At 39.1% G+C, this 24,682-nt stretch overlaps 1 protein-coding gene across 4 annotated transcripts in view; it reads left to right on the top strand.

Annotated features, from left to right (window-relative positions):
* Positions 1-23,756, top strand: part of MLLT3 (MLLT3 super elongation complex subunit) — a 138,578-nt gene extending 114,822 nt beyond the window's left edge. Inside the window, exons 7-12 of one of the 4 annotated variants that reach the window (XM_055791186.1) lie at positions 1,246-1,315; positions 5,676-5,805; positions 7,371-7,470; positions 10,653-10,724; positions 12,008-12,079; positions 20,291-23,755. In XM_055791186.1, the coding sequence (XP_055647161.1) occupies positions 1,246-1,315; positions 5,676-5,805; positions 7,371-7,470; positions 10,653-10,724; positions 12,008-12,079; positions 20,291-20,422 (576 nt within the window). In that variant the 3' untranslated portion in view covers positions 20,423-23,755. Of the gene's footprint in view, positions 1-1,245; positions 1,316-5,675; positions 5,806-7,370; positions 7,471-10,652; positions 10,725-12,007; positions 12,080-20,290 lie in introns of all 4 variants that reach the window. The other 3 variants (XM_055791185.1, XM_055791183.1, XM_055791184.1) reach the window with 3 other exon arrangements.
* The last annotated feature ends 926 nt before the right edge of the window (positions 23,757-24,682 follow it).

Below are 24,682 nucleotides of genomic sequence, written 5' to 3' on the forward strand. Positions count from 1 at the left end.
GTTTTAAAGTGACTGGATAGTACTGCAGTTATTTTTGAGAGCAGTTTGCTTCTAACTTAATCATGAGGGATATCATACAGGCAAGGAGAGTCAGAAAACTTCCGTTAGCCTGGATAACACTTCACTATAACACAGTTGTATAAAGTTTAAAGTGCAAGCAAGTTTTCTTTTCAATAGTAGATTTTTAGATTCTTACTTCCTAACCTGATTGTCACCATTCCTTCTGTATGATCGCTCCTTTCTTGTTTGATATTCTCTGTTAGCGTCTGCTGTGCCCACATACCAGATTTGTTCTTTTCCTCATATCTACAGATGTCGGTAGGTGCAAGTACGTACCGACACCCATGCACTTCAAGCCTAAGAAACAGCAAAAGAGTATATGGGGACATGCAGCATGTCAGCAGGAAGCAAGACTTCTCAGTACAACCCTCATAAGCCCTAACCACTATGAGAAAAATTATACAGAATTTTTAGATTAAGTAATAAGCCTTTCTCTGTAATTTTATATACTTTTAGAGAGAAATTTATACATTTTAAACCACAGTGGAAAAACATAATTTAGAACTGTCTGTTAAATAATGTAAACTGATTTAAACAATTCTGTTTTAAAATTGTAGTTGTCTTTTGTAATCTGTGGGTTTCAGATAATTGTCTAACAAGGCAATCTTTCTTGTTCAATCACTATTACCATCTGTAGGGTCTTTACACATATGGAAAGTGTTGGAATGAGGACAAATCCAGTAACAGCAGAAAAGTTTATTATGAATCCTCGTCTTTTAAACTTACTTTCTAAGGAAGAAGAAAGAAAACTGACTAGTTTTTCTGGCATTTAGTGTGGTCGGCTCAGGTGGTATTCTGGTTTTTGATTCTACTACATCATTACTAAATTGGAAATGTTGCAACTACGTTATGACAAGGACGCAGGAGCCTTAGATCTATTATGAGCTCATTTAGGCAATCATGTGCAGCCTTTCAAACAAGATATTGAGAACTTCTCGTTAGGATATTGGCTGTAGTAAAGAATGTGTATGATGTAGTAGTGTGTACGTATGTTGAGTGCATAGCAATTTCCACAATGTTTGCCTCACTGACACCTGAAATAAAGATCTTTGAGTATTATTGTGTTCCACAGTTCTTTTTTCGTGACAGCATGCCTTAGGCAGTAGCGAATATTAAGAGTTTTAGGCAAAAATGTTTCTGACTATATTAATTTTCTTTTTTTTTTTTCCTTTTAAATCTGAACAGCCCAGTCCTGCAAGTTCCAGCTCCAGTTCCAGTTCCAGTTTTACACCATCTCAAAACAGCAGACAACAAGGTACCAGAAAAGGAAAAGAAACTTAAAGTGAATGCGTGAAATGAAGGAGTGAAGAAAAACAGAACTGGTGGTGTCTCATTACGGCTTTTCTGCTGCCTTTCACAGCCTGAACTGACCACAGTTTTGCTTTAAAGACTTTTTCTCTGGTTGTTTTCAGATGTGGCTGTCAGGACAAAATAAAAGGGGAGGAAATGTGTTTCTGAGAAAAGGGTGTGAAGGGTATTTGTTTTGAAGCACTAACTACATGTCAGTCACTTAACAGATGCTAAACTCAAAGGAGCTTCTGTTTCTGAAGTTCTTTTCCAGGGCTAGGTAGCATGGCACCTGGCTCCATCTGAAGCCCTCCTCAGGAAGGTGTGGCTTCCCATGGGAAGCCCAAAGATGTGTGCATGTGTACTGTTTCAAAGGGCTGTGATCTTCCCATAATATCGGGAAGATTTAAGAGCATACGGTATTTACTTTAGATACATGGCAGGAGATGATGATGGTCAGACTTTTAAGTTTGCATTTTGGTTTTCTGGCTAATAATTACTGTGTACTTGGAATTCAGTAGTGTGTTTTTCTTCCCAGACAACTTGCCAAGGCAAGTTTTCTATAAAGAAGTTGAAATTCATTCTACGTGAGCTATTACTTAGTTCCCATTTGGCTTTTTTACCTGGGTTTATAAGATTGTACAACTGATACATTCTTAATCAGCATTTTTTTTGTTCTTTGGATCAGGAGCATTAAAAAAGCAGCTTTTGACTAATTAAAATTGCATTTGTTTTATCCATTTATATTCCTCAAAGGTAGACTTGATTTAAGGTTATGAAAATACATTAGTGCCTGAGGCAGGCAGTTTGTTTTTAAATAGATCTACACATGATGCAATCTGTCATGCTGCCTTCCTGTAGGTGACTGGTACTAATTTTCTAATGTGTTCTGGCGCTGTTACTCCAGATGAAAGAAGGCAAGAGGTGAAGTGAAATGTGGTTGATGACTGGCTTCAGGCATTAGATTTTTGCCTACGGCTAAAAAGAACCCCTTCTTGCTGAAACCCCATTTTTGTTCTCATATAAAATTCATTAATGCTGTGAACTGCCTGTTACAAGCCATAAGATTTGGTTACACATTCCTGTATCTGTTACCTTATGTTGAGCAAAAAACCTGTTGACTTAGTATGTTTTTCTGGGCAGACTGGATCCATCCATTTCTTCTGGTTCATGTACAAGATGTATCGCAGACCCTTCTCAAGAATAGGTGGATCATTTTTCCTCTGATGTGAACAACTTTTAAGTGCAAGCATTATATGTCTCCTCTTTCTTGCCACAGTGAATAGTGATTACTGCTTCTTTCTGGGAGGTCCAGTTAACTAAATGTGTTCATTGCTCAGGCTGTGCATTTGTGTATCAAAGGGAGGAAGTGTGAGGCATACTGTGGTGTGTTCAGACCGTGTGGTGTGTTCTGGTCAGAACCCATGCTTTTTTCCCTATGGAGAGGTTACCTGCCAGGGCCATTGCTCTTTTTCTCTTGTGTTCAAACTCCAGTGCTCGTTCAAGTGTCAAGTAAACTGCAGCATGAACTTTTTTCACCTCCTTTTAAGCAGTGGGCTAACCAAAGTTCCTTCAAGTGCTTTGGCCCTTGGGGCCTACTCTGATACTTCTGTTTCCTTACCAAGAGTACTTGCTCTTGGCCTTAAATATTCTGATCCTTTAGGAGATAACTTCTCAAACCCTTAAAAAGGTTGTAATGAAATTCTGAATTAAGTGTTAGCAAGGAGCAGAAGCTTAACAGTGACATCACTATGAGTGCTAAAAAAAAAAAAAGACCTAGAAATTAATGTGTTGCTGATTTTTAGGAAAGTCCACTGAAAAAATTACCCAGCTGGATACAAAATGCCTATGTAGAGTTGCAGGCATAGTCCTACATTAAGTGAAAACTTGTCTGTATGGCAGGTTGTTCAGTGCCTTTGGGTCTGTCAGTGGTGTATGTAACTCCCAAGAGTCCAAGTTAATTTTTCTCCAAGAAGAGGAATAAGCCTGGTGGCAACTTGAGACAGGACTATCTGCTTGTCCCAGAACACAGCAATGAAATATCAGGGGATAAAATTCCCCTGTGCTGTGCTTGAAAAAAGACATAGGCAAGAATAATGAATTAGCTTAAGCTTGAAAGAGTAGGCTGTGTAGGAATCATGAGGAATGTGTGCTGATTTTCCTTCTGGTTCTATTTAAAAATAAAATCAAGGACTGATGTTTTAGGTGACCTGTGAGCATAGATACCAGTTTCTGCGTTGTAAAGTGCTGGTGTTCTATGCAAGATCAGCTATTTATATGTCATACTAAGTTTCATTACAAAATTAGGTTTCAGTTGATTATTTTATGTTTCCTTCTACTGATCTTTTCTTCTCTTTACCATCAAGAGCGTGATGATGCTTTCATTTCACCTGTCCTTTACCAAGTTTTTTCTATCATATTCTTCCTCCTGTACATTGTGGAAAGGAGACGGACATGTTCTCAGAAGCTGGCTTTGGCCTACAGAGTGGAGTGAGATTCATCTGCTCTCAGTGCAAAGATTACCCTCTTCAGTAGGACTTCGATGGTGATTGTTAGTGTCTTTGCCCAGTAAGGTGTAAGGAAAGTAGCTTCTCTTGGCTAAGCCTAGCCTGTGGAAGTACCTTTGTGTTCTACCCTTTTATCTCTCTTGAAACATAGAGATATGTTTGTATATTTATAATTTAATTCTCTTTTCTAATCCTTTATGGCAATTCGTTCCATGGTGGTGGTGTGGACAAGAAGCACTTCAGTATAAGTCCCCTGCCCTTGTCAATGGTTCAAGTGTCGGGTCTGTGAGGGATCTGCCCATCAGCACCATCTGGTCTTCTTCCTAGCCAACTATGGGATGTGAAAACAAAAAGAAACCATTGATCTGAACCTGCCCAAACCACCAATGTATGAAAGTTGTAGTGCACTTTTAGTGGTAAATAATTCTCACCATTGGCTTTGAAGTCACTCACACAAAACTAGTCAAAATGCCTGTAACCTGAGCCTTGATAGGTCTGGAATAACCCATAAAGCCATTCCTCCCCTGAAGGGAGCATTTGCCCTGTTAGGAGTATGACCCTGACAGACAGAGGTCTATCTTATCTTCTGGCAGTGACCAGGGATGATACTCTTTGACTGTTTTCCCATTAGCAAGTAGAGAGCTGCAAGCTTCATCTCCATTTGAAGAACACTGTGAGGCTCACTTGAGTCACGTTGGTATTCATTGTTGCCTGGGTGAAGGAATTACAGAATCCTAATAGTACTTACTAATCCTGCAGGCATTACTGTGGCTTTCACTTGCTGCTTCATGTCTCAGATGGGCTTTAGTTCAGAGTTAAATGCCCTGTGGCATCAGTCTCGCTTCCTCCCCGCTTCTAGACTGCATTTTCTTGTTCTTATTTCAAGCAGCTGTAGTTTTACATTTCCCAGATACGTTAAGCATACACCTCTTTCTGTAACTGACTTTTACAGCAGAGTAAAATAAAACCAAAATCCCAAACTGAGTTTAATGCAGTTCTATGAGCAAGTCAAGCTCTGTACCTTCTGTTAATTCAAAAAAGCGATAGCATGGTGTTACACGGGACTGATGCACTTTTTACATATGAACATTGGCAAAGCACTTACTTGACTTGAAATAGACCCTGAAATAAAGGCACCAGCTAAAGCTAAATATATAAAAACCAGGAAGGCAAAGGCTGCCTTGGCCAGAATATGTTCATCAGAATGATTTTTTAGATTCTGCTTCGCAGTACGTGCATTAACCTAACAGTCATAGAATCGCAGAATCATTTATGTTGGAAAAGACCCTTAAAGTTATTGAGTCCAACCGTAAACCTAACACTGCCAAGGCTGCCCCTAAACCGTGTCCCAGTGTACTATTACTGATCAGTATGTCCCTGTAGATCTTTAATCGCATGTAATACCTTTGAGAAAGCAAAAAATGCTAAAACCCAGCAATGCAAAACAATGTTGCATAATATAATAATAAAGTAATAGTCAATTTCTCCTGGCATGACAGTCTTTTACTTACTTCAGCTGTGGTCCAGGGGGCCCAATCATACAAACACTTGAACCTAGGAGTCACTTTACTGTCATGCGTAAGTCTACTGAAGCTGACTGTGTTGCTTGTGTGAGTAAACAATTCATGAATAAGTCCCTGCAGCACAAGGCACCAGTGCATTGCTTCATTTGTTTAATGTTTAAGATGCTTCCCTCCCAACACAGTGTGGGAAGGGTAGTTTTCTGTCTTTTGGGGGTTTTTTTAGACGAAACAGGGTGAATTGCCTGGAACACTACAAAGTGAACTTCATTTGTGTATTTTATTGTCCGTGTTGTTTCAGGTCCCTTGAGGTCTGTAATGAAAGATCTGCATTCAGATGATAATGAAGATGAATCAGATGAAGCAGAGAAGAATAATGATTCTGAGTTGGAACGACCTGTAAATACACGAGGAGGAAACAGAAGTCGCAGGTGAGCGTCTTGTCTTATGATGTCAAGTAGCTGGGTGGCCAGGATGTTGTGCATGTTAGTAATGAGGTGAGGTCTGATGTTCTCAAAGAGCGCTGAGTAGCACATGGGCGGAGAATTCAGACTCTCCTTTTAAAGCAGATGAAGGTAAAAGTGCCTTTTCTAAAAACTAAGAGAATTAGCCATTTCCAATACAAACTATTTCTATACTAATCCATATGGCTGTGAAGATCTTCCTTCGACTTCCCTTGATTTCATGCCATTGTGACTTCAGGGGAGTAGTCATAATTGCTGTTTGGCATAAATGAGATAGAATTAAATCCTTCAATTGCCAGATGAGCTATTTTCTACGTAGCGTCTCATTTTCAGGATCTCTTTGCTTACCAGTTTTAGATTAAGCTGTTAAATTGGATCAAAATCAATTAAATTTGAATTTCAAGTAATTTCTGCACTACGTGCAATAGTTAATGTGTAAAAGTGCAGGCAGAAGGCAAAGCAAGCATCTATCACAGAAATTACTTTTTTAAAAAAGCTTCTGCATCCTAGCTGCAACCTGAAGAGAGTGTTCATCCCTCCTTCGGGCAACTTTACGCTCCATCTGAATGTTGTTGCAGGTTACGGAAAATCCGAAGCTAGTCTCTCTTGAACCTTTTCATAGTAGGTTCTTTATCTGATCCACAGGCTTTTGCTGTGAGTGTGCAGCACCTGAGTACCAGTGTCAGCTACTGCTTAAATGGGAATGTAATAGGAAAACATTAATAAATGTGAGCTTTTTCCCTGGTATACTTTAGCAGCTGGCATCAAGGAAAAAAAGACTAAAATGACTAGCAGTTTGAGAATTTGTTCATGACAGTGGTTGTATAAAGGATTGTCTGAAGCTCAACTTGCTCTTAATTGTGGAGATTTTGTTTCTTTTTTTTTAGTAAAACCTTAAGGCTAATTTTTCTCTACCTTCTTTTTATCCCAAATAATTATTCTTTTTTCTTCCAACAGTTAAATATTCCTTGTTGTTCCTAACTAAATGAATGATGAGACTGGCAAGGAACTGAGCTTTTTCATGTGGCCTTTCCCGAGATACTAAGTTTTAAAATTTTACCTAGGCAAAAGACTGTTATTTGTGACAACAAACATGGAACTTTTCAGTGAAACACCTGTCCAAGTGAGAAATACAGCTGTTTAGAAAGCTTGTAGAAGAGCAGAAAATTATATCTAAAAAAATTTTCCTCCTTCCATGTGGCTGTGAACGAAGATACAGAGTAGGTTCAGGAATGCTGGGAAAAGCAGTTTGATATTCTAAATATTTAACAGTATCTGTAATGTTAGATGCTGTTAACTAGACATGTCATCTCAGCCAAGTGCAGGCAGACAGCCTTATTCTCCATGCTGTGCAGAGCTTCTTTCAGAGTGCAGCCCTACTCAGATGCCTCTCTTCCACGTGACCTTGATTAATGATGGCTTGCTTAGCGAGGGGTCATTCTTGGTGTCTGCCTCAAAGTGCAAGCTCGGTTCACCCCTGTTAACAGCCCTTTGTCTGGAGGTGTAATCTCTTGGCTCTGTTTTTTCCATAGGGTTAGTCTGAGTGATGGCAGTGACAGTGACAGCAGTTCAGCTTCCTCACCACTACATCATGAGCCAGCACCACCTTTACTGAAAACCAACAACAATCAGGTAAAGTCAGGATTCGTAAATGCAGTCCTGGGGAGCTGATAATGACATGCTGACTACTTTGACGCAGTTACTTAGTCCATAAACTGACATGCTAGCTTTTTTATCGGTAGAAGGATTTGGATTAGCAAATACTGTAGACCAAAGTAATGTTTTCATAAGTATTTTAAGAAATGTGTCCTTTCTGTATGAATTAGCTTTGTAAGGTAAACAATGCAAACTGGCTTTACAGTGTCAGTCATACAACTGATGCAGATTAATACAGCTATTGATACAGGTATTAGCAGTAGACAGTTTGTGTCAATAGGCTCATTCTCAGGAGTTTATTGACTCATCTTTTCCCCTCTCCCCCACCACTGTTCATCTAGAAAATACAATATTTTTTACTTCACTAGAAGACACAATAGTTTTTTTTACCCCACTATCAAAGTGTTTTTTCTGTATCTGTAAGAGCTAACATTGTTATTATTTTTGAGGTAGGAAAGTAGGGTAGTTATTTTTTTCAGAAAAAAAGAAATTAACCTAGAGCTACAAAATACATTAGGGACAAATGACAGTTAGAGTTTGGGAGTTACCTCACACCCAGTCACCAATAAAGCAAAGCTCTCCAAATATAAAAATTAAACATAAAACCTGTTTTTTTTAAAAAAAATAATAATTTATAAAATACATAACTTGTCCCTTATTTTAGGGAGCCGCAATTCAGTTCCAGTGTCAGTTGGATCATAAACAAATCAGTCATAAAATTTGCTGACTGGTCATAAATGGCTGCTTACGATGTTGATACAGTTAGAATAGTGTCTACATGTATTAACAAAAGTCTGTGGTTTAGGTGATGAGTTTTATGGGTAAGTTTTTCCTATATCTCTTAGGTTAACTGCTTCGATTATCTGCCAGAAATTATTTACTTGTAAATGTTTTTCTAGTAAGGTTTCCAATACCAACTTACTGATAGTGCAGAAACAAAACATTATTATTCATGTTAGTTAACTTCAAATATACTGTGGAGAAAAAGCACACCCTAGGAAGTAGTATGTACACAGAAAGGAAGGAGATTCCATGTCCAGAAAGCATTCTTACCCACCAGAAACTCTGTAGGCTTTTTTATGTTGCTCTGTAAAAAAGTTACAAGTTTTAAAGACAGAGTCTTTTGGGAGAAAAGCAGACTATAAAGATGAAGAATATTGCATTTACTGGAGACATAGCACAAGAAAAACAAAACACCTATCTATGGCTTGTTGCTTAATGAAGACTAACGTGTACAGAGGCAGTGTAAATTTTAGTAATTGTAAGTCTCAGTAACAGCAGCCCACTCAGTCACATCTTTCATATTCCTTTCACCTTCAGTGATCTAACAGAAGGTCTGCCTGCACATCTAAGCACTCCAAACAATAGCAGTGGGCCAGCTAAAATTGAATGTCACGTACCTTCTTCCATTTTTATAATTAAGCTGAATTTTAAAGTCAAGCTGAAAAACATAAATTCAGGGAAGCATTATGACAATTCTAGTTGTACGGACCATAGCCACATTTGAAATCTCTGCTTGGTAGCATAGTGCTGATTGCCAGGATGATGCTTCTGACTGGTCAAATCAGGGTTGTGTCAACTAAGTCCATTCATAGAACTAAAGAGCTAAGACAGAGTTAGTATTTATATAAGCTTCCTCAGATGTGATCAGTGTTGTGTCTCTTCTAAATGAGTGCTTAAGATGTTGGGTTTCAATTACACATCAAGAACACTGTAAGGAAGCAGATTTTTTCCAAATATACTGTGGCCTTGCTAAGGTTCTATATAAACAGAGTTTTCTTCCTTTAAAAACAAAAGCATCTGAAAGGTGCTGGATCCACACCTAGAGGTCTGGGGTTTTTTTTTCAAAACAAGACTTTCTTTTCCACTAGCCTACACAGCAGTAACCCCAGGGAATACTGAATCAAAGAACTGGGATTTTCCTGCAGAAAAGTATGTTTTCTTTTCTGGACATGCGTCACTCTTGGCCAAGTAAATCCTTAAGTAAGGTTAACTCAGATCTGCAGTAATTTTCTCTATACAGGGAAATAGCTGCCTGCCTGCTGTATTCGCTATGCACCCTGGACAGCATATATGCAATCTTAGTGATTTATACCAAGGGAAGTAGAAATGAAACAGAGCTTAGAGAAAGCTATCAGTGAGGCTTCTTACTAGTCTAGAAGACTTGATTTTACAGGCCTTATTTCCTTGATTTATTTGCTGAGGTTTGTCCTGTGTTGTGACTGTCCAGCATGGTTTTAGAGATAAACATGCTAGTGATGTTAGTCTTACCTACAATGAAATGTGAAACAAAATTTCCCATCGTCTGTGATCATTTACTTTCCTTTGATGTTTTTCAGAAGAACTGATCATATTCTAGGTTAGGAATAACATGATGATTTATTATGTTTTTTCAACTCTTTTTTTAACTTAAAAAGAAGTGTGTTGCTTGTGGAAAATTGGTAGAACAATCAACAGTTCAATTTCCCTAAAGTATTCCTCACTTTAGTCCTAAAGTTTTCATATTAAGCATGTTGTTCTGCTGCTTGTTGACATGCTCTTCTTGGATGTGGTTCATTACTGGATGAAGCATTTTGTATATTGTTTGTATATGTGGTGGTAAATGGCTTAGTATGGCATTGAAGGAAGGGTACCATAAGTGCAAGAGAAATTACCATCAAACACGTTTTTTTTTTTCAGTTATAACTCACGCAGTCATTTCAAAGAATGTGTTTCAAAATCTGTATTGTAGAAGAAAAGATACAGCATTGCGGGGACATGGAGGGAAGAACAGGAAAAATATACTGTCATGTAACATTTCAAAAGCACTGGATAGTACTCATTTTGTATCTGCAGAATCAGACCTCTTATCCTACCGATGTGCAAAAGATACAAAAAAGTGTTGAGGTGACTTTAAATGACATGAAAGTAAGACTTTTAAGGTTTAATAATATCAATGTCGCCTCATTCCAGCAACTCAGCATGTTCTGCTGTAAGCTGCTTTTTTTCTGAAAAATATGAGTAGGCTGTATGGATTAAAGAATGAAAAGCTCTTGAGTTTTGATTACATTTTCTCCAGATGTTGCATTCTTTGTGTTATTAACTGATAGCACAATTTTTCATATGTAATTGTATCCAATGATGCATTTAATTTTTACAGGATTGTCTTTCTTTTCCAGATTTTAGAAGTGAAAAGTCCAATAAAGCAAAACAAATCTGATAAACAAATAAAGAATGGGGATTGTGATAAGGTAAATGAAAATGAGGTAACAGTAAACTAGTCCAGAAAGTAATATCAATATATTTAGTAAACACCAACCTTTGTTACAGAATGAAAATCTTAGTAATTAGTACATTTTTTGCTATGGGTTCCTAAGGTTCAGATCTTTCTCTTTTTTTCCTGTAATTCTTTCTTCTTTCATGCTATTTTGGAAGTGTTTCCTTCAATACTTATGGTGATTTGGCAAATGTGACCAGTTAGGAATCTGCCATCTATTATTTATTTTACCTACTCTCCACCATGAGTTTGCTTTGTGCTTCACAGGTGAAGTGATAATTTTTGAAGAGGAGAATTCAGAGTTGTATTCATAGCCTGTAAATCCATCAATTAAAAATATATATATTTTTTCCAGAATCCTTTCTGAAGACTGTGCGTTAGGAAGTGGCAGTGTGATCTAGCATGTTAAACTAGAATGATGTGAAGCAACAGTTACCATTTAACACTGAGGAAGACAGTTTTGCATAAAATTATGTCAACTGGCCATGAGTAAGAGCTTTAAGTCCTTGTGTGAGTTAACATAGCACAATTTCCCAGTGTGGACAAGTTCCTTTGAAGGTTCATATTTCACAGGTATTAGTGATAACATGAGGCAGGAGACCAAAGTTTCAGTATCTGCTGCTAGATTTTCAGTGGCCTGATCCATGTGCTTTTTGGTTTCTTAAGCTGGGTGCTGTATATCTCTCTGCTTAAAAGAAAAAAAGGTTTCTGATGGCTCAGACTGAAGGAGAAAGTTGATAACTGGGTGAAGAGGTGGGACATGTTTGACTCCCAGGAAGAAGGACAGTGGAATTTACTGTTGTATCAATCTTTCTTGATCTTTTTCCCCTTATATGTCCTTGTTGTCACAGAAAATTAAGTAGCCTTAGAGAAAGAGAAGGGGTTTGACTGTGAGCCTTTAGGTTTGGGTCTTATGTGGAAAGGTGGGAGACTTTTTTTCAAGATGCTCTTTTGGCATCACCAGTCTGTTTGACACTTTTTGTGACAGTTCAGATGCAGAGATTATCTTCTACAGCGAAGGACCACCTAGCAGGATTTACATTGGCTATGAAGTATCTTAAGAAAAGCCACAAAAACTTACATTTGGGTTCTACTATGCTAGAGAAAGCCAGAATACTAAATGAGAAAATTTAGCTCAAAGAAGATTTAAAATAAAATTTCCATTTGTACTGGTTTTTGAAGACATCTGAATTTTTTGAAATTTATAGCTATGACTTAATTAACAAGTTGTTTATGGGGGGGGGGATTTGTTTCTAGGCGTATCTCGATGAACTAGTAGAGCTCCACAGAAGATTAATGACATTGAGAGAGAGACATGTACTGCAGCAGGTGAGGAGCACTCTCATGCAATATCACAGCGTGCTCATGGAAATTGTGAAGTCACATCTATTTTTTTGTCTTCATCTAACTCTATAATCAGGTTTAATGGCATTCAAGCCTGTATAAACCATATACAGTCCATTACCACTTCCAGTGCAGTTTAGGGAATTTCTACATATACTTTAAATTGTATTATCGCACTAAATGACAAAAAAACCACTAACCCTGTGTAGGCTAAATTTACACCAATTCATTATTATGTTTCTCAACATACTGTATCAATAATAACGGAAACAGGATGGGAGAATGGATACATACATGTGCACCATGACTTGATAACAATCTTGTTGCTTTTTCCTGAAAATGATCAGCGTTTTCACAGAAAAAAATTAAAGATGTTTTCTGTGGCAAACAGCAAACGTGGAATTCAAAACAAAACTGGGGGAAAACACATACTCATTGAGCCTGCTGAAGTCATGGAAGAGTACAATAAGAAAATGTGCAAACCAAGAAGGCTCCAAATTTATTGGAAGGTTATACAATAGTAAGAACAAAGAATAGTATTCTTGTTTTGGGTGGCATTGTCAGGTGTTATTAGATTACAAATTGTGAAGATTAATAACAAAGCAGATGTAATCGTAGTATAGATGGTTTTATTATGTTTAGTGCAGTTATGTGCTAGTTGTGGACATGTTGTAAAGTGGGAAATCTTTTCTACGCGATTGCAATCACTCATCAAATTTCTCAACACTTGGATAAGTGTGTTAAAAGTATTTTGTAAGCCCAAACATTAATTTGTTTATTACTTCAGGCTCAATGTTGTAAGTAAAAATGAGAAAACGGTTGAGAGGTCAGTGAAAAGGAAGACATTGATTAAGGATATTCTTAGTTAAAAGATGAATTCTGATAGCTTTGTCAGATTTCGTAAGCTGCAGCACACAATGATGCATATTGGTTATTCTTCATAATTTCATGTACAGTTGTTTCCCAAGTTCCCTTTTGTCTACAAAAGGAACCAAAGCACACTTTCAGAATGGTCACAGAGGCAAATTTTTATCTACATTGGGAAATGAATGTGCAGGAGGCTAAAGGGTAGGAATTGCAACACCCTCTCTGCTTCACATTATTCATTAATTCTTAGAGAGTTCGCATAAAAAGTGAATCTGAAAAAGCCACTGTATTGTAAATTCCCACCGTAGCTTTGCTTCCTGAGCGCTTACTTCCCCAGTTATCCAAGGCATAGCTGTTGAATGGTTTCACTTCTGGTAGACCTCGGTAGGCAGTATTACACAGTTACCAGCTCTCAGTACAGAATGACACCACTGCCTTAGCCTGCACCATCTGGCCCTAACTCCAGCGCTCACTGGGGCTGTATCGACAGCCTGCAGAGAGTGTAGGGCTTAGGTGGCTTCATGAGAAATTTTGAAAATGAAAAACATCTTCAAAACGCTTTAAGCAAAGCAAAGATGAAAACTAGCAAGAAACATTTTTACCCCGTGAGGATGGTCTAGCAGTGGAACAGAGTCCTGGAGAGACTGTGCTGTCTCCATCCTTGGAGCTTTTGAAATCCTGACTTGATGAACCTGGAGCAGCCTCACGTGATTGCATGGCCAAGCCTGCTTTGGGCAGGGGCTGGGAACAGAAAAATCCCTTCCAGCTGTAATTCTTCAGTCATCCTAAGAAATACTTTCCAAGCAAATAAGCTGGTTCAAGTTGAATCCATAATCCTCTTTCTCATGTAGTAGTATTTAAGTGTATTGGGTGGGGAAGAAATCACAGAATGGTTGAGGTTGGAAGTGACCTCTGGAGATCATCTAGTCCAACTCCCAGCTAAAGCAGGTTCACCTACAGCAGGTTGCACAGGATGGTGTCCAGGTGGGTTTTGAATGTCTCCAGAGAAGGAGACTCCACAGCCTCTCTGGGCAGCCTGTCCCAGGGCTCTGTCACCCTCAAGGTGAAGAAGTTCTTACCTATACTCAGATGGAAACTCCAGTGTTGTAGTTTGTGCCCATTGCCCCTTGTCCTGTCACTGGGTACCACTGAAAAGAGCCTGGCCCCGTCCCCCTGACACCTGCTCCTAAGATATTTGTGTACATTGATGAGATCCCCTCTCAGCCTTCTCCAGGCTGCACCGGCCCATCTCTCTCGGCCTTCCCTCATGAGGGAGATGCTCCAGCCCCCTCACCCCCTTGGCAGCCCCCCGCTGGCCCCTCTCCAGTCGCTCCCTGTCTCTCCTGAACTGGGGAGCCCAGCGCTGGGCACAGCACTCCAGGTGCGGCCTCAGCAGGGCAGAGCAGAGGGGCAGGACACCCCCCGCACCCGCTGGCCACGCTCCTCCTGATGCAGCCCACGCTGGCAGCGGCCTTCTTGCCCACCAGGGCACACTGCTGGCCCACGGGCCGCTCGGTGTCCTCCAGGCCTCCCAGGCCCTTCCCCGCAGAGCTGCCTGCCAGCAGGTCAGCCCCAGCCTGTGCTGGTGCGTGGGGTCGCTCCCCCCCGGCGCAGGACCCTACCCCTGCCTTTGCTGAGCTTCATGACGCCCCCCCTGCCCCACTGCCCAGCCTGCCCGGGCCCCGCCGAACGGCAGCGCAGCCCCCGGGGTATCAGCCGCCCTCCCAGCGCTGTACCACCAGCAAACGCGCTGCGGGCACGCTCTGCCCCTTCACCCAGGGCGCTGGGGGGTGGGCTGAGCAGGACGGGAGCCAGTCTTTTTAGTCTTTTACTTTTGTTGGAAAAATTGTGCATTCATCTACTAAATCTTCTTCATGGGAAGTTACTAAAACAAGGAAAAACTGTGTGAAAAGAGACATAACTGAGCTGGAAATCTAGAGTATCCTATTCTGAGTAAATGAAAAAAAAGCAATATGTTCTTCTGCATTTTAAACTAAAGATAGACCTTTTCTTTTTTCCCAGGGTTATTTATCAGACAAGAGAAAGCATTCATTCATTGACTGTAGCCTCATAACTTCCGTGAAGAGTATGATTTTAATACCGTAGTTGGTGACTTCTGGTAGTATGTTTTTTAATTAGTGATATTATAAAAGTTAGGTTGATGTAGAATCAACCCTGTGTTGCCTTGTTTCCTGGGAGGCTGTTCTTGCAGATTGTTTCCCGTGTTTGGGGTGCATGCAGGCTGTCGGTACAGCCCCAGTGAGCTGGAGTTAGGGCCAGGCGGTACAGGCTAGGGCAGCGATGCCGTTCTGTACTGAGAGCTGGTAACTGGTAATACTGAGAGCTGGTAACTGGTAATACTGGCTGCAGAGGTCTACCACAATACAATGGGGGAGCTAGCTTACTCACTAGTTGTCTGTTAGCCAGTCTGCACTAGCAAATGGTCTATGCTGTTATAAAACAAATAATGCAGTTTAGTTTTGAAGACTTTAATCCCTTTATATTCTGCGATTCATTAGTTCATATGTTTTTATCAGGTTACAGAAATAAGTTCACAATATTGAGTGGATATCTTTCAGAGTGTCAGTGCTCCTCTGCATTACAAAAAAACCTGTCATCCCATCTTAAACATCCTTACTGCTTTTCAGCTATGTAAGTAATGTGAAATAATTCCAGTGAGCACAGAAATGGAGAAAGAGTACAGACCCGAGAAAGTTGTTAGGAATGAATGTGAAACTTCTAGACCAAGAAATACATAGAGACTATAGGAAGTACAAAGATCATGAGAGCAAGGGATAAAACTGTGGAAAGGGATGGTATTTACTGCATATGAAGGATTGCATGCAAAAATAGCAGAAGACCGTAAAAGCTGCAAGAGTTTTCAAGACAATGACGATGTTGAAGTGGAGTGATGGTGGAGTTGTGTGTTCCTGAGCAGTGATTGTCAGCTCTTTAGTTTTTGTCAGGGCAGGTAATAATCCCTTGCAAATGGCAAAGTCTGCTACCCGCAGACTTCTAGGGAATTGTTAGAGAAGGGACTTGTAAGAGAAGAATGAAGGCATTGATCATTCGAAAACGCTGGCTTTTGAAACTTGTGCTGAGGGATGTGCAAAGGAGAGGACAGGTTTTTGCAATTTCAGTTGTTACCAAGTTCACAGGCATGACAGCAAACAGGAATGCAGCCAAGTTGGAAATGAGAAAAATGTATCTGTCTGAGAATGTGGCTCTTTCCCAAGAAAGGCATTTCTCTTTGAGATGCTTTGTTAAAGGAAGCTGAAATAAATCTGCAAAAAAGAGGGAGGAGGCAGGAGACATGTCGTATTGAACTGCAAGTGCCTGGAAAGTAATCCTGATGTAAAATGACACTTAGAGATATATAAGAACTGTCCAAGAGGGAGAAGGCAAACGGAAAAGAACATTTGACCAAGAAATTAGTCCTGTGAGAGTCACCTGAGCAATTTTTATGTGAATATTGGACAATGCCAAGACAGAAATCGGTCTGAAAATACATTTTAAAAAGAAATATCTCTCCCACCTCTTTCACTGTAAAGAAAGGGCTTGGGATTTGCAGTGATGAGGCTTGTGGGGTTTTTGGGGGTTTTGGTTTTTTTTTAACATTTTAACATCTGTGCTTTCCAGTGAAATAGTAGGGATAACCAAGTGTGCATCAGATGTTAATACTGCATGTCCCATACATTCAAATTTGGCTGCCTAAAGCTGTGTTTCTAAATCTGCATTTTCAGTGCAGATGATGTTAGCATGACCCCATGAAAGGCAACAAGATTTCTGGTAAGACTTTGCCTTTTATTTTGAGACGTCGGAAGTTGTATCTTCAGTGGGTGAAAAGTTTCCTTAAAGCCGGTGTGCTAGACAGCACAGGCATAAGGAAGAAACTGAGAGTGCGCAGCACTGCTGAAAATTACGTTGCTCATGTCCACAGCTTAAGTTCAGATGGAAACTGTCCCCTGAGAATTTTCTGCAAGGGGTAGCTTGCAGGTCTGGAAACTATCACATGGCCTAAACTCCTCCATAAATTGAGAAATACACACACACACAGACAGACACAGAGACACATGCACGCACGCACACACACACACACACTTCATGTTTAAAGGCAGACAAATAGTTGTACTATAGTGGATAATGATGAAACTGAGCTGGAGAGACGTTATGTAAGAGAGATGTGCATTACAGCAGAAAAGCCAAGCCTGCTACATCAGGAATGAATGGGATACTTTTGTTCTTTGCAGCCTGAGGTCTCGGAATAAAACACTTTAATGCTGTGGTTTTGATATTAGAACTGTCAGGCTTCCTGGCAACTAATCTCAACGTTTATTCTTTTTCAAGTATTTCTGTATAGCATAAGGATGCATATGCTAATACTGTAAGTCATGAATTCCTCATGGACTGGCACACAAGCAGGTGTTTTTCATTGAGCTGTCTGGGTTTATCTTGATACATTTTTGTACCTCCTTTAAAACTTTTGGGGTTCATTTCAGTCCAATTTACCAAGTGCCCTGACATGGTGGCTACATTTCTTGAGGGCTGGATGAGGGATATATTGAAAATGTTTATATTTCCATTGCTCTAGAGCTTAAAAGCCCAAAGCAGAACATGATCAATAGAAATCCTTATCAGTTTTTTAAAATATACAGTGCTGTTTAAAAATGCATGTGTTAACACTTTTATGTAATCTTTGTTTCTAAAGTCAGGCATATTGCTGTGGGGGTTATGAGTGGTGTTATTCTTCTACTGTAATGCAAGGAAGTGTTAGGCAGAATTGTTCAGCATAGCTACGCCTTCATGGCCTCGGCTTCTGCAGACATCTTGTGCAGCCATTTATTTATCGCACAGTGAATGTACAGAGACCAAACCTGAAATTGCATTCCTAATTTTACAGAAAGAGGCTGGATTGACTCATTAGCTTCTCCTTACATGAGGTTCAAGAGAGTGCCTTTCAATGAGAATGACATTCAATGAGAATGACAAATAACACATATCAAAGTTTCCTTCTGGTAACAATCAGTTCTGTCCCATTTGATTTTTCTTCTCTCTTATTAATTGCAGTATAGTAGGAGATGGAAAAGTGTTACCAGAATCTGTGAATCAACAAGTGGACAAAAGAAGTTGGCAATTTTAGATTAAAACTTCCCATATGGAAAAAAATTAAAGCCAAGAGGCACAGGTTTAAATGAATTGTTAAAAAGAGCAGGATTGTTCCTAAGGACTTTCAGAATTTTGGACAGCTGCAAACCAAATTAAACAAGTTTTACTTTCACACACACACACACACACACACCCCTGGTAAATGGAAGGTGATTGAAAAGGGGGATTTTTACTATAACAGGCATTTCCCTCTTATTATTTTATCTTGTTTCCATTCTGTTTAATCCACCCTGGGCTGTATCGTTCTATGCCTTGACAATATACATACTTCATTTATCATCAACATAGTCTTTTCTTCCATGGTCTAAGGAGGAAACCCATCTGCTTTTATCACAAGATGAGGAGTGGAAAATTAAAAAAAAATTAGTTTAAAATCATTTTTCTTTTTCAAGTTGGTGTATTCCTACCAGATTTGTCATTTTAAGGTATGCTCTGTAAGCCATGTGTGCACACGTCTGTATCTACTCCAGCTGTTTGAAAGAAGTTACAGTCAGAGTCATAAAGCTCAAACAAGTAAGGACTATCTAGCAGCAGAGTTTTGATGGAGGTAGATGTGGAAGCTGTGGAACTAAATGGGTTTCAGATTGAAGGGTGCAAGCAGGATATGGAGCCCAGTCTAGGTACTGGGGAAGCAATGGTTGGAAGGAATGAGCAGAAGATCTCAGAATGTTCTGTCAGTCCATGACAATACCCAGAGGTCCACTTCAGATGGGGTGCGTTTCTGTGTGCTCACTTGGTGTGTCTGTCCCTTGGAATGAAACAACACAGAACAGACTTAGAGATATGGTCCGCCCTATCTGACAAATAATGCTTTGGCTTTCTGAGATGTTGTGTGGGGTTTTTTTAGGTAGGTGTACATTTAGAACTTCACATATCTGGAGTTACTTGTTAAAGCAATTCAGTGTTGAGTATGACCACTCTTCAAAAATGTAGGCCGCAATTCAGAGACTAAGAAGCAGAAAGTGACAAGTTAGATACGCACTGTTGATTTCACAGAATTACAGAATGGGTGAGGTTGGAAGAGACTTCTGGAGGTCATCGGGTCTGACCCACCCCCTGCTCAAACAGGAACATGTAGAGCCAGTTGCCTACGACCATGTGAGATGGCCTTTGGCTATCACCAAGAATGGAGACCCCACCACCTCTCTGGGCAACCTGTGCCAGTGCTTGGTCACCCTTACAGGAAAAAAGTGTTTCCTGATGTTCAGAGAGAGCCTCCTGTGTTTCAGTTTGTAACCATTACCCCCTCTCCTGTCACTGGGCACCACTGAAAAGAGCCTGGCCCATCCTCTTTGCACCCTCCCTTCACGTAAGTGTACACATTGATAGGATCCACTGTGAGCCTTATCTTCTCCAGGCTGAAGAGAATGGCTTTCTCAGGCTTTCCTCATAGGAGGGGTGTTTTAGTCCCTGTTTTTCTCAACAACATCTGACAGCTCTTCTGTTTCCTGTTTGAATGAAAGCTGTGATTGCAGGTTAAACAGTCGCCAGAAGAAGTGTTTTTTTGCCATTGGTAGGAGTCTTTCATGGTTGATTCATTTTTAAAAAAATGATTTAAGTCTGATACTCCAGAAGTAACTGTTAGTATGTGAACTAACAGTTGATGTGAGAGCTCTTGAATAAATTTTCTGTTTGATAAGGACTAGATTGTATAAGGATTTATTTCTTTCCCTTACTTTCAGAAAGACTTATGCCAATTGTTTTCTAAAATAACCTGCTTAGCACTTATGCACATAGTAAATATTCCAGAGATCTACCTGGGGTTCTTTTTATATGTTCGGGCTTGGGGGCTGGGGTGCATGTGCTCATGTTTTGGGGGTTTTTTTGTTGTTTTTTTTAAAGACCAACTAATAAAATATGCAGATTTTGTTTTAACGTTTGTAATATATATTCTCAATAGTAACATTTGCTGGAACAGCAGATGGGTAGGCTGACGTTATGGTTGATGATGATCTAAAAAAAACCAACCCTGAGGTACTGTACACTGGATCTTAATGTGTGTCAGAAAGGAAGTGAATGATAAGGGTAATGGTTTAACCTGCAAGTATTCGGGCGATTTGGCTTGGTTTATGCCTTTTGTTTCATACTTAGTGGCATGCTAATATATTCAGTAGGCATGTAAAACTTGTGAAATTTTCAACTGCATCTTTTCTTTCCTTTCAGGTAGTAAATCTTATAGAAGAAACTGGACACTTTCATATCACAAATACAACGTTTGACTTTGATCTTTGCTCACTGGACAAAACCACAGTCCGTAAACTACAGAGTTATCTGGAAACGTCTGGAACCTCCTGAGGATTCAGCATCTGGCTGCATCAAAAACTGTTCTTTAAATGACACATTCAGAATGATGCAACCAAAATGGGGAGAAGGAACAAAACAACCGTCTTCAGCTTTATTTTTCCTTAAAGCCAGTCATCATCTCTTAATAAGGGAGAAAAAAAGTGACAAGACTCAGAGGACCGCTCTTCTGAAGAAGAAAATACTCTGGAAGAGTTTGCCTGGATAGCCTTGAAAAACAAACACACAAAGACAAAAATACTTGGTCTTAATGAATGTGTATGGTATCATGTATCTCTCTCTGTGGTGTTCCAGTCCACAAGATGAATGCATGTTCAGCACACTGCCTTATTACATAACTGATCTATTTATTATTGCATACATGTATTCTAAAAGTCATTGAATGACACTACCAGATGTTGCAAATAGCGGGGTCCCATGTGTGCTCTTTTCATGCAGTACTATCACAAGCCTGGTAAACCTTATTCATGTTAAAATGCCACTTCTTGCTATCTTTTTCTAGTCATTTAAAACACTACAGTCTTGTTTTCACTTCTGCATTCCAGGAAACAAGATACAAAGTTGAGGACCAAACAGCGGTCCTGTATTTTCTTTCCTATCTGTCACAGCAGGTTGCACTGCAGGTCCTTGGTTCTATCCATTTATTGATCTTGGTCACAGTAGGAAATGCACCAAATAGGATCATATGACTTGCTGTCTAGCCTTAGTGAATAAACCAGTAGGGCTTTTAACGAAAAACTATGTATACTGTCCTGAATCCAGCATCTTTTCCAGTCTCCATTCTTGTGTCTGTTTTAATGTTACAAAATTAAATATGAGTGAAGGTGTTCTGCAGTATCATCATACAAGAGGAAATACTGGTCCTGTCTTCTAAGAAAGTGTTGTAGAAAATTCTTAATTTGGAGCTATTTATTACTATAAGTTTTAACACTCCTCTGCTGCCATTGTGTAACTAACTTTTACCATAAAGCTATATGCATAATAGTTTTGTTTGTTCATGTAATATGTGGTCTGCTTAGTTTGTTTTGGGGTTTTGTTTCCGGTTTTGTTGGTTTTTTTACAACTGCTAAATTAAAACCCATTATTTGAAAAGAAAAATTATGTTGTTACACAGTTACATATTGGAATATATACATATGATATATTGTGTATATATATGTGTGTGTATATATGTGTACACACACCTGTATATATAAACACACACATATACATACCTGCTTTTTAACACTTCCCAGATTTTCTTATCTTTTCAACAAGCCACTTGTGTTTCCAGAAGGATTTCTTGTCTATAAAAATGCGTATTCTGTCATACCATCTGTTATACATTAAAAGCAGGATCCTTGTTTATGCGTGATCAAATGAGAGGATGTGTACTCACTTTCCCATCAAAACTCCGTGCTCTCATATTGCTGATGGTTTCTTGATGAAATCATCATCGTTCTATTAGAAGTTCAAATCCTCCAATGAAAAGAAAATAGAACTAAAATAATACTTCTGGAAGCACAGGTTTATTCAGGTTTACCTGCCTTACAAAATGTATCTTGTTTCTGGACAGGCCAGTATGTAATGTGTATGCTTACATGCCATGTGTAGTCTGTATGTGTAGAGCTGAACAGTAGTATCTGTATGACTTACTGTTTCATGCGCACAGATTGTGCAGCACTGTAAAACTAAATTTTATTGGGGTTATTTCTTATTCAGATGGTAAATTTTAATAGTGTTTCTTTAAGTCCAAAGAAGGTTTTACACTTTACTCTTTTTGAGAGGCAGGATATGGATTGGGCTATGGTTCTTTTTACTTATTTAAAATGTTGTTTGACCACACTCTGCAGGGAGTCCTTCTCAGGCTTCCCAAGAATAAGTGTACTTTTTCAGTAATGTTATGACTCTTATTGACGATTGGCATGAAGCATACTTGAAGCATTATGTTGTTCTTTTAAGTCTATGTCTTAATGTGCAATTGGGGAGCAGGGTGAGGGGAGGAGGAGCGGGAGTGTAATTGCAAAGTTACTTTTGACATAAGGCAGGTGGTGATGGGGATAGGGAAGGGATGCATGTGAAGGGGATAAACTTCAATTTTTATTGATTATTTTGTATGAAAATGTTTGGAAATCTAAAAGAAACCTTAAAAACATTTGTTCTACTAGTGTGTGTTCAACTTCTTATCTTTTAGTTATACCATATACATATGGACTTCTGTCCACTTTGACTTTTCTAAGTTTTGTGGTAAAAACTCATTTGAGTTTCAGGAGGGGAAGGATCCCATGATTCTTCTAGGACAACTGTTGCATTGTTTTGCTAGAAATGGTGAAATGAATAATTTTACCTTTATAATACCAGATAAGCTTAATTATGCACTGAGAACAGGGTAGAAGAAAACAGCAAATAGGAGAATAGGCATAAAAGGGAGATGACAACAATTACAGGGTCAACTTTGTACTGAATTTCATGCAAATGGTGGATCATCCTTTAACTCTTTAAGTTTTCTAATTTGATGGGAGAAGGAAGAACGTAGTCTGCAGTTGTGTGTGTGTGTGTGCGCGTTGACTTTCACAAAATTCTGATATAATAAGAATTACTAAGTGTTGATCTACACTGAAAAAATACAGTAGCTATTTTGATCTAATTTTGTATGCAGAAACAAAATAAATCCTTGTTCACTTAATTTCAGACATTCATATTTCTCTTAAAGAAAAAATAGTAAGATACCCTTCCAAGACTTTAATGTATATGAACATTGATCTTTGGGATGGGTTAGTGTTTTGGCAATAAATGTTTTGGAGTTTTACTTAACATCAGGCTGTTTAAAACAAAGTTACACGTGAGAGTTTGGTTTTGTTGAGGTGACCAGGCAGAGGTCTGCAGTAAGTTGCAATATCTAAAAAAAAAATTTCAGCATGAGTTGCTGTTACCAGAACAGTAGTTATATGCAATAGGAAGGACAGTTTGCATCTCACCACTAACTTTACAACCTCAGAAAGTGGATGTCCAATACGGTTGAGAAGTTTTAATATCGTTTTGTAAGTCTGAATCCACTGAGAGGCTTTACAAAAAATTCATTATCATCTGGATGTTTAGGCCATCTTAGTCCATGCTAAAGAGAAAGAGCAAGAAAGGAGGAAGGGGCATACACTGAAGTGAGGAGAGTCTTCCAAGGTAAAACAAAACCCATGCTTAGTCTTCAGCCTTTGGATCATAAGAAATGGTTGATCATTTCTCTCTCTCTTTTCATGGGTTGTGTGGTTTTAGGTTAAGTCTATGCTTTCAACTTCAGAAGCCAAGTACATACAGTACAGTGCATTTGGAGAGCCCAGTATATTTTTATTAAAATTTCTTTTAGTCTGGAGGATGGAGATTACAAGTTCTTGGGTTTTGCCTGACCCATTCTCCTTCTTTCCCAATCTTACAGTGAAATAAAGTATGTTCACAGTCTGCTTCGGGTCCTTGATCCTTACTTGGCAAGTATAATTTTGTTTTCTTAAAGCTATACTAATGTTTTGGGGTCTCTTGAACAACCCATTGATTCATCTGAAGGAAAAAACTGTTTGGTTGTTGTATGCATTGTCTTACGCTAGGCATTGCTCTGATGGTAGAATGTTTGCTTTGCTTCATGCCATATTTGTCCGTACACATCATATCCCATCTGTTACTAGTTGCAGTTTAACGGTAAACAGTGTATATTTTAGTGAACTCCTGTTTAAGTCTGTAGAGGGACTTGTTACTTTTGTGTTTGCTCATTGATCTGTTGATTTGCACTCTTTGCTGTAGTGCAGTACACTGAAATTGAGACTCACAATGAAGTGTCAGCCATAGCAGGAGCTAGCAGGAACTGCAAAAATAAGCAGTGTAAAACATGTTCCAAAGTTTAACTTTGTGTTAAGTGCAAGGCATGTGTTTTTATAAGCCTTAATAGTTTTCTTAATTATTAAGCACTATACAGTAGAATGTAGTGTACACCAGGAAGCTATTTGGTATACTGTACCGAGAAGCTTTACTGTTGGGCGTAAAAAGCTTATGAACACATGATGGAGACTAAAACTCGTATATCTGTAGTGCTTTTGTGTGTGCTTGGGAGTTAATCAGTGCATTAAGACAGCTAAACCAGTGACATTTACAAGGCTGACTCTGTGTCTGAGCAGATAAATTAACATCAAAGCACAATCACATAAGGGCCTTGAATTCACTTGAGCAGCAAGAAATGCTACTGTGATTAGACAGGAAAGAGCAGAGAACAATACCCTTTGTGTGGGGAAG

This window comes from Falco peregrinus, chromosome Z (genome assembly GCF_023634155.1).
Source record: "Falco peregrinus isolate bFalPer1 chromosome Z, bFalPer1.pri, whole genome shotgun sequence".
NCBI lineage: Eukaryota > Metazoa > Chordata > Aves > Falconiformes > Falconidae > Falco > Falco peregrinus.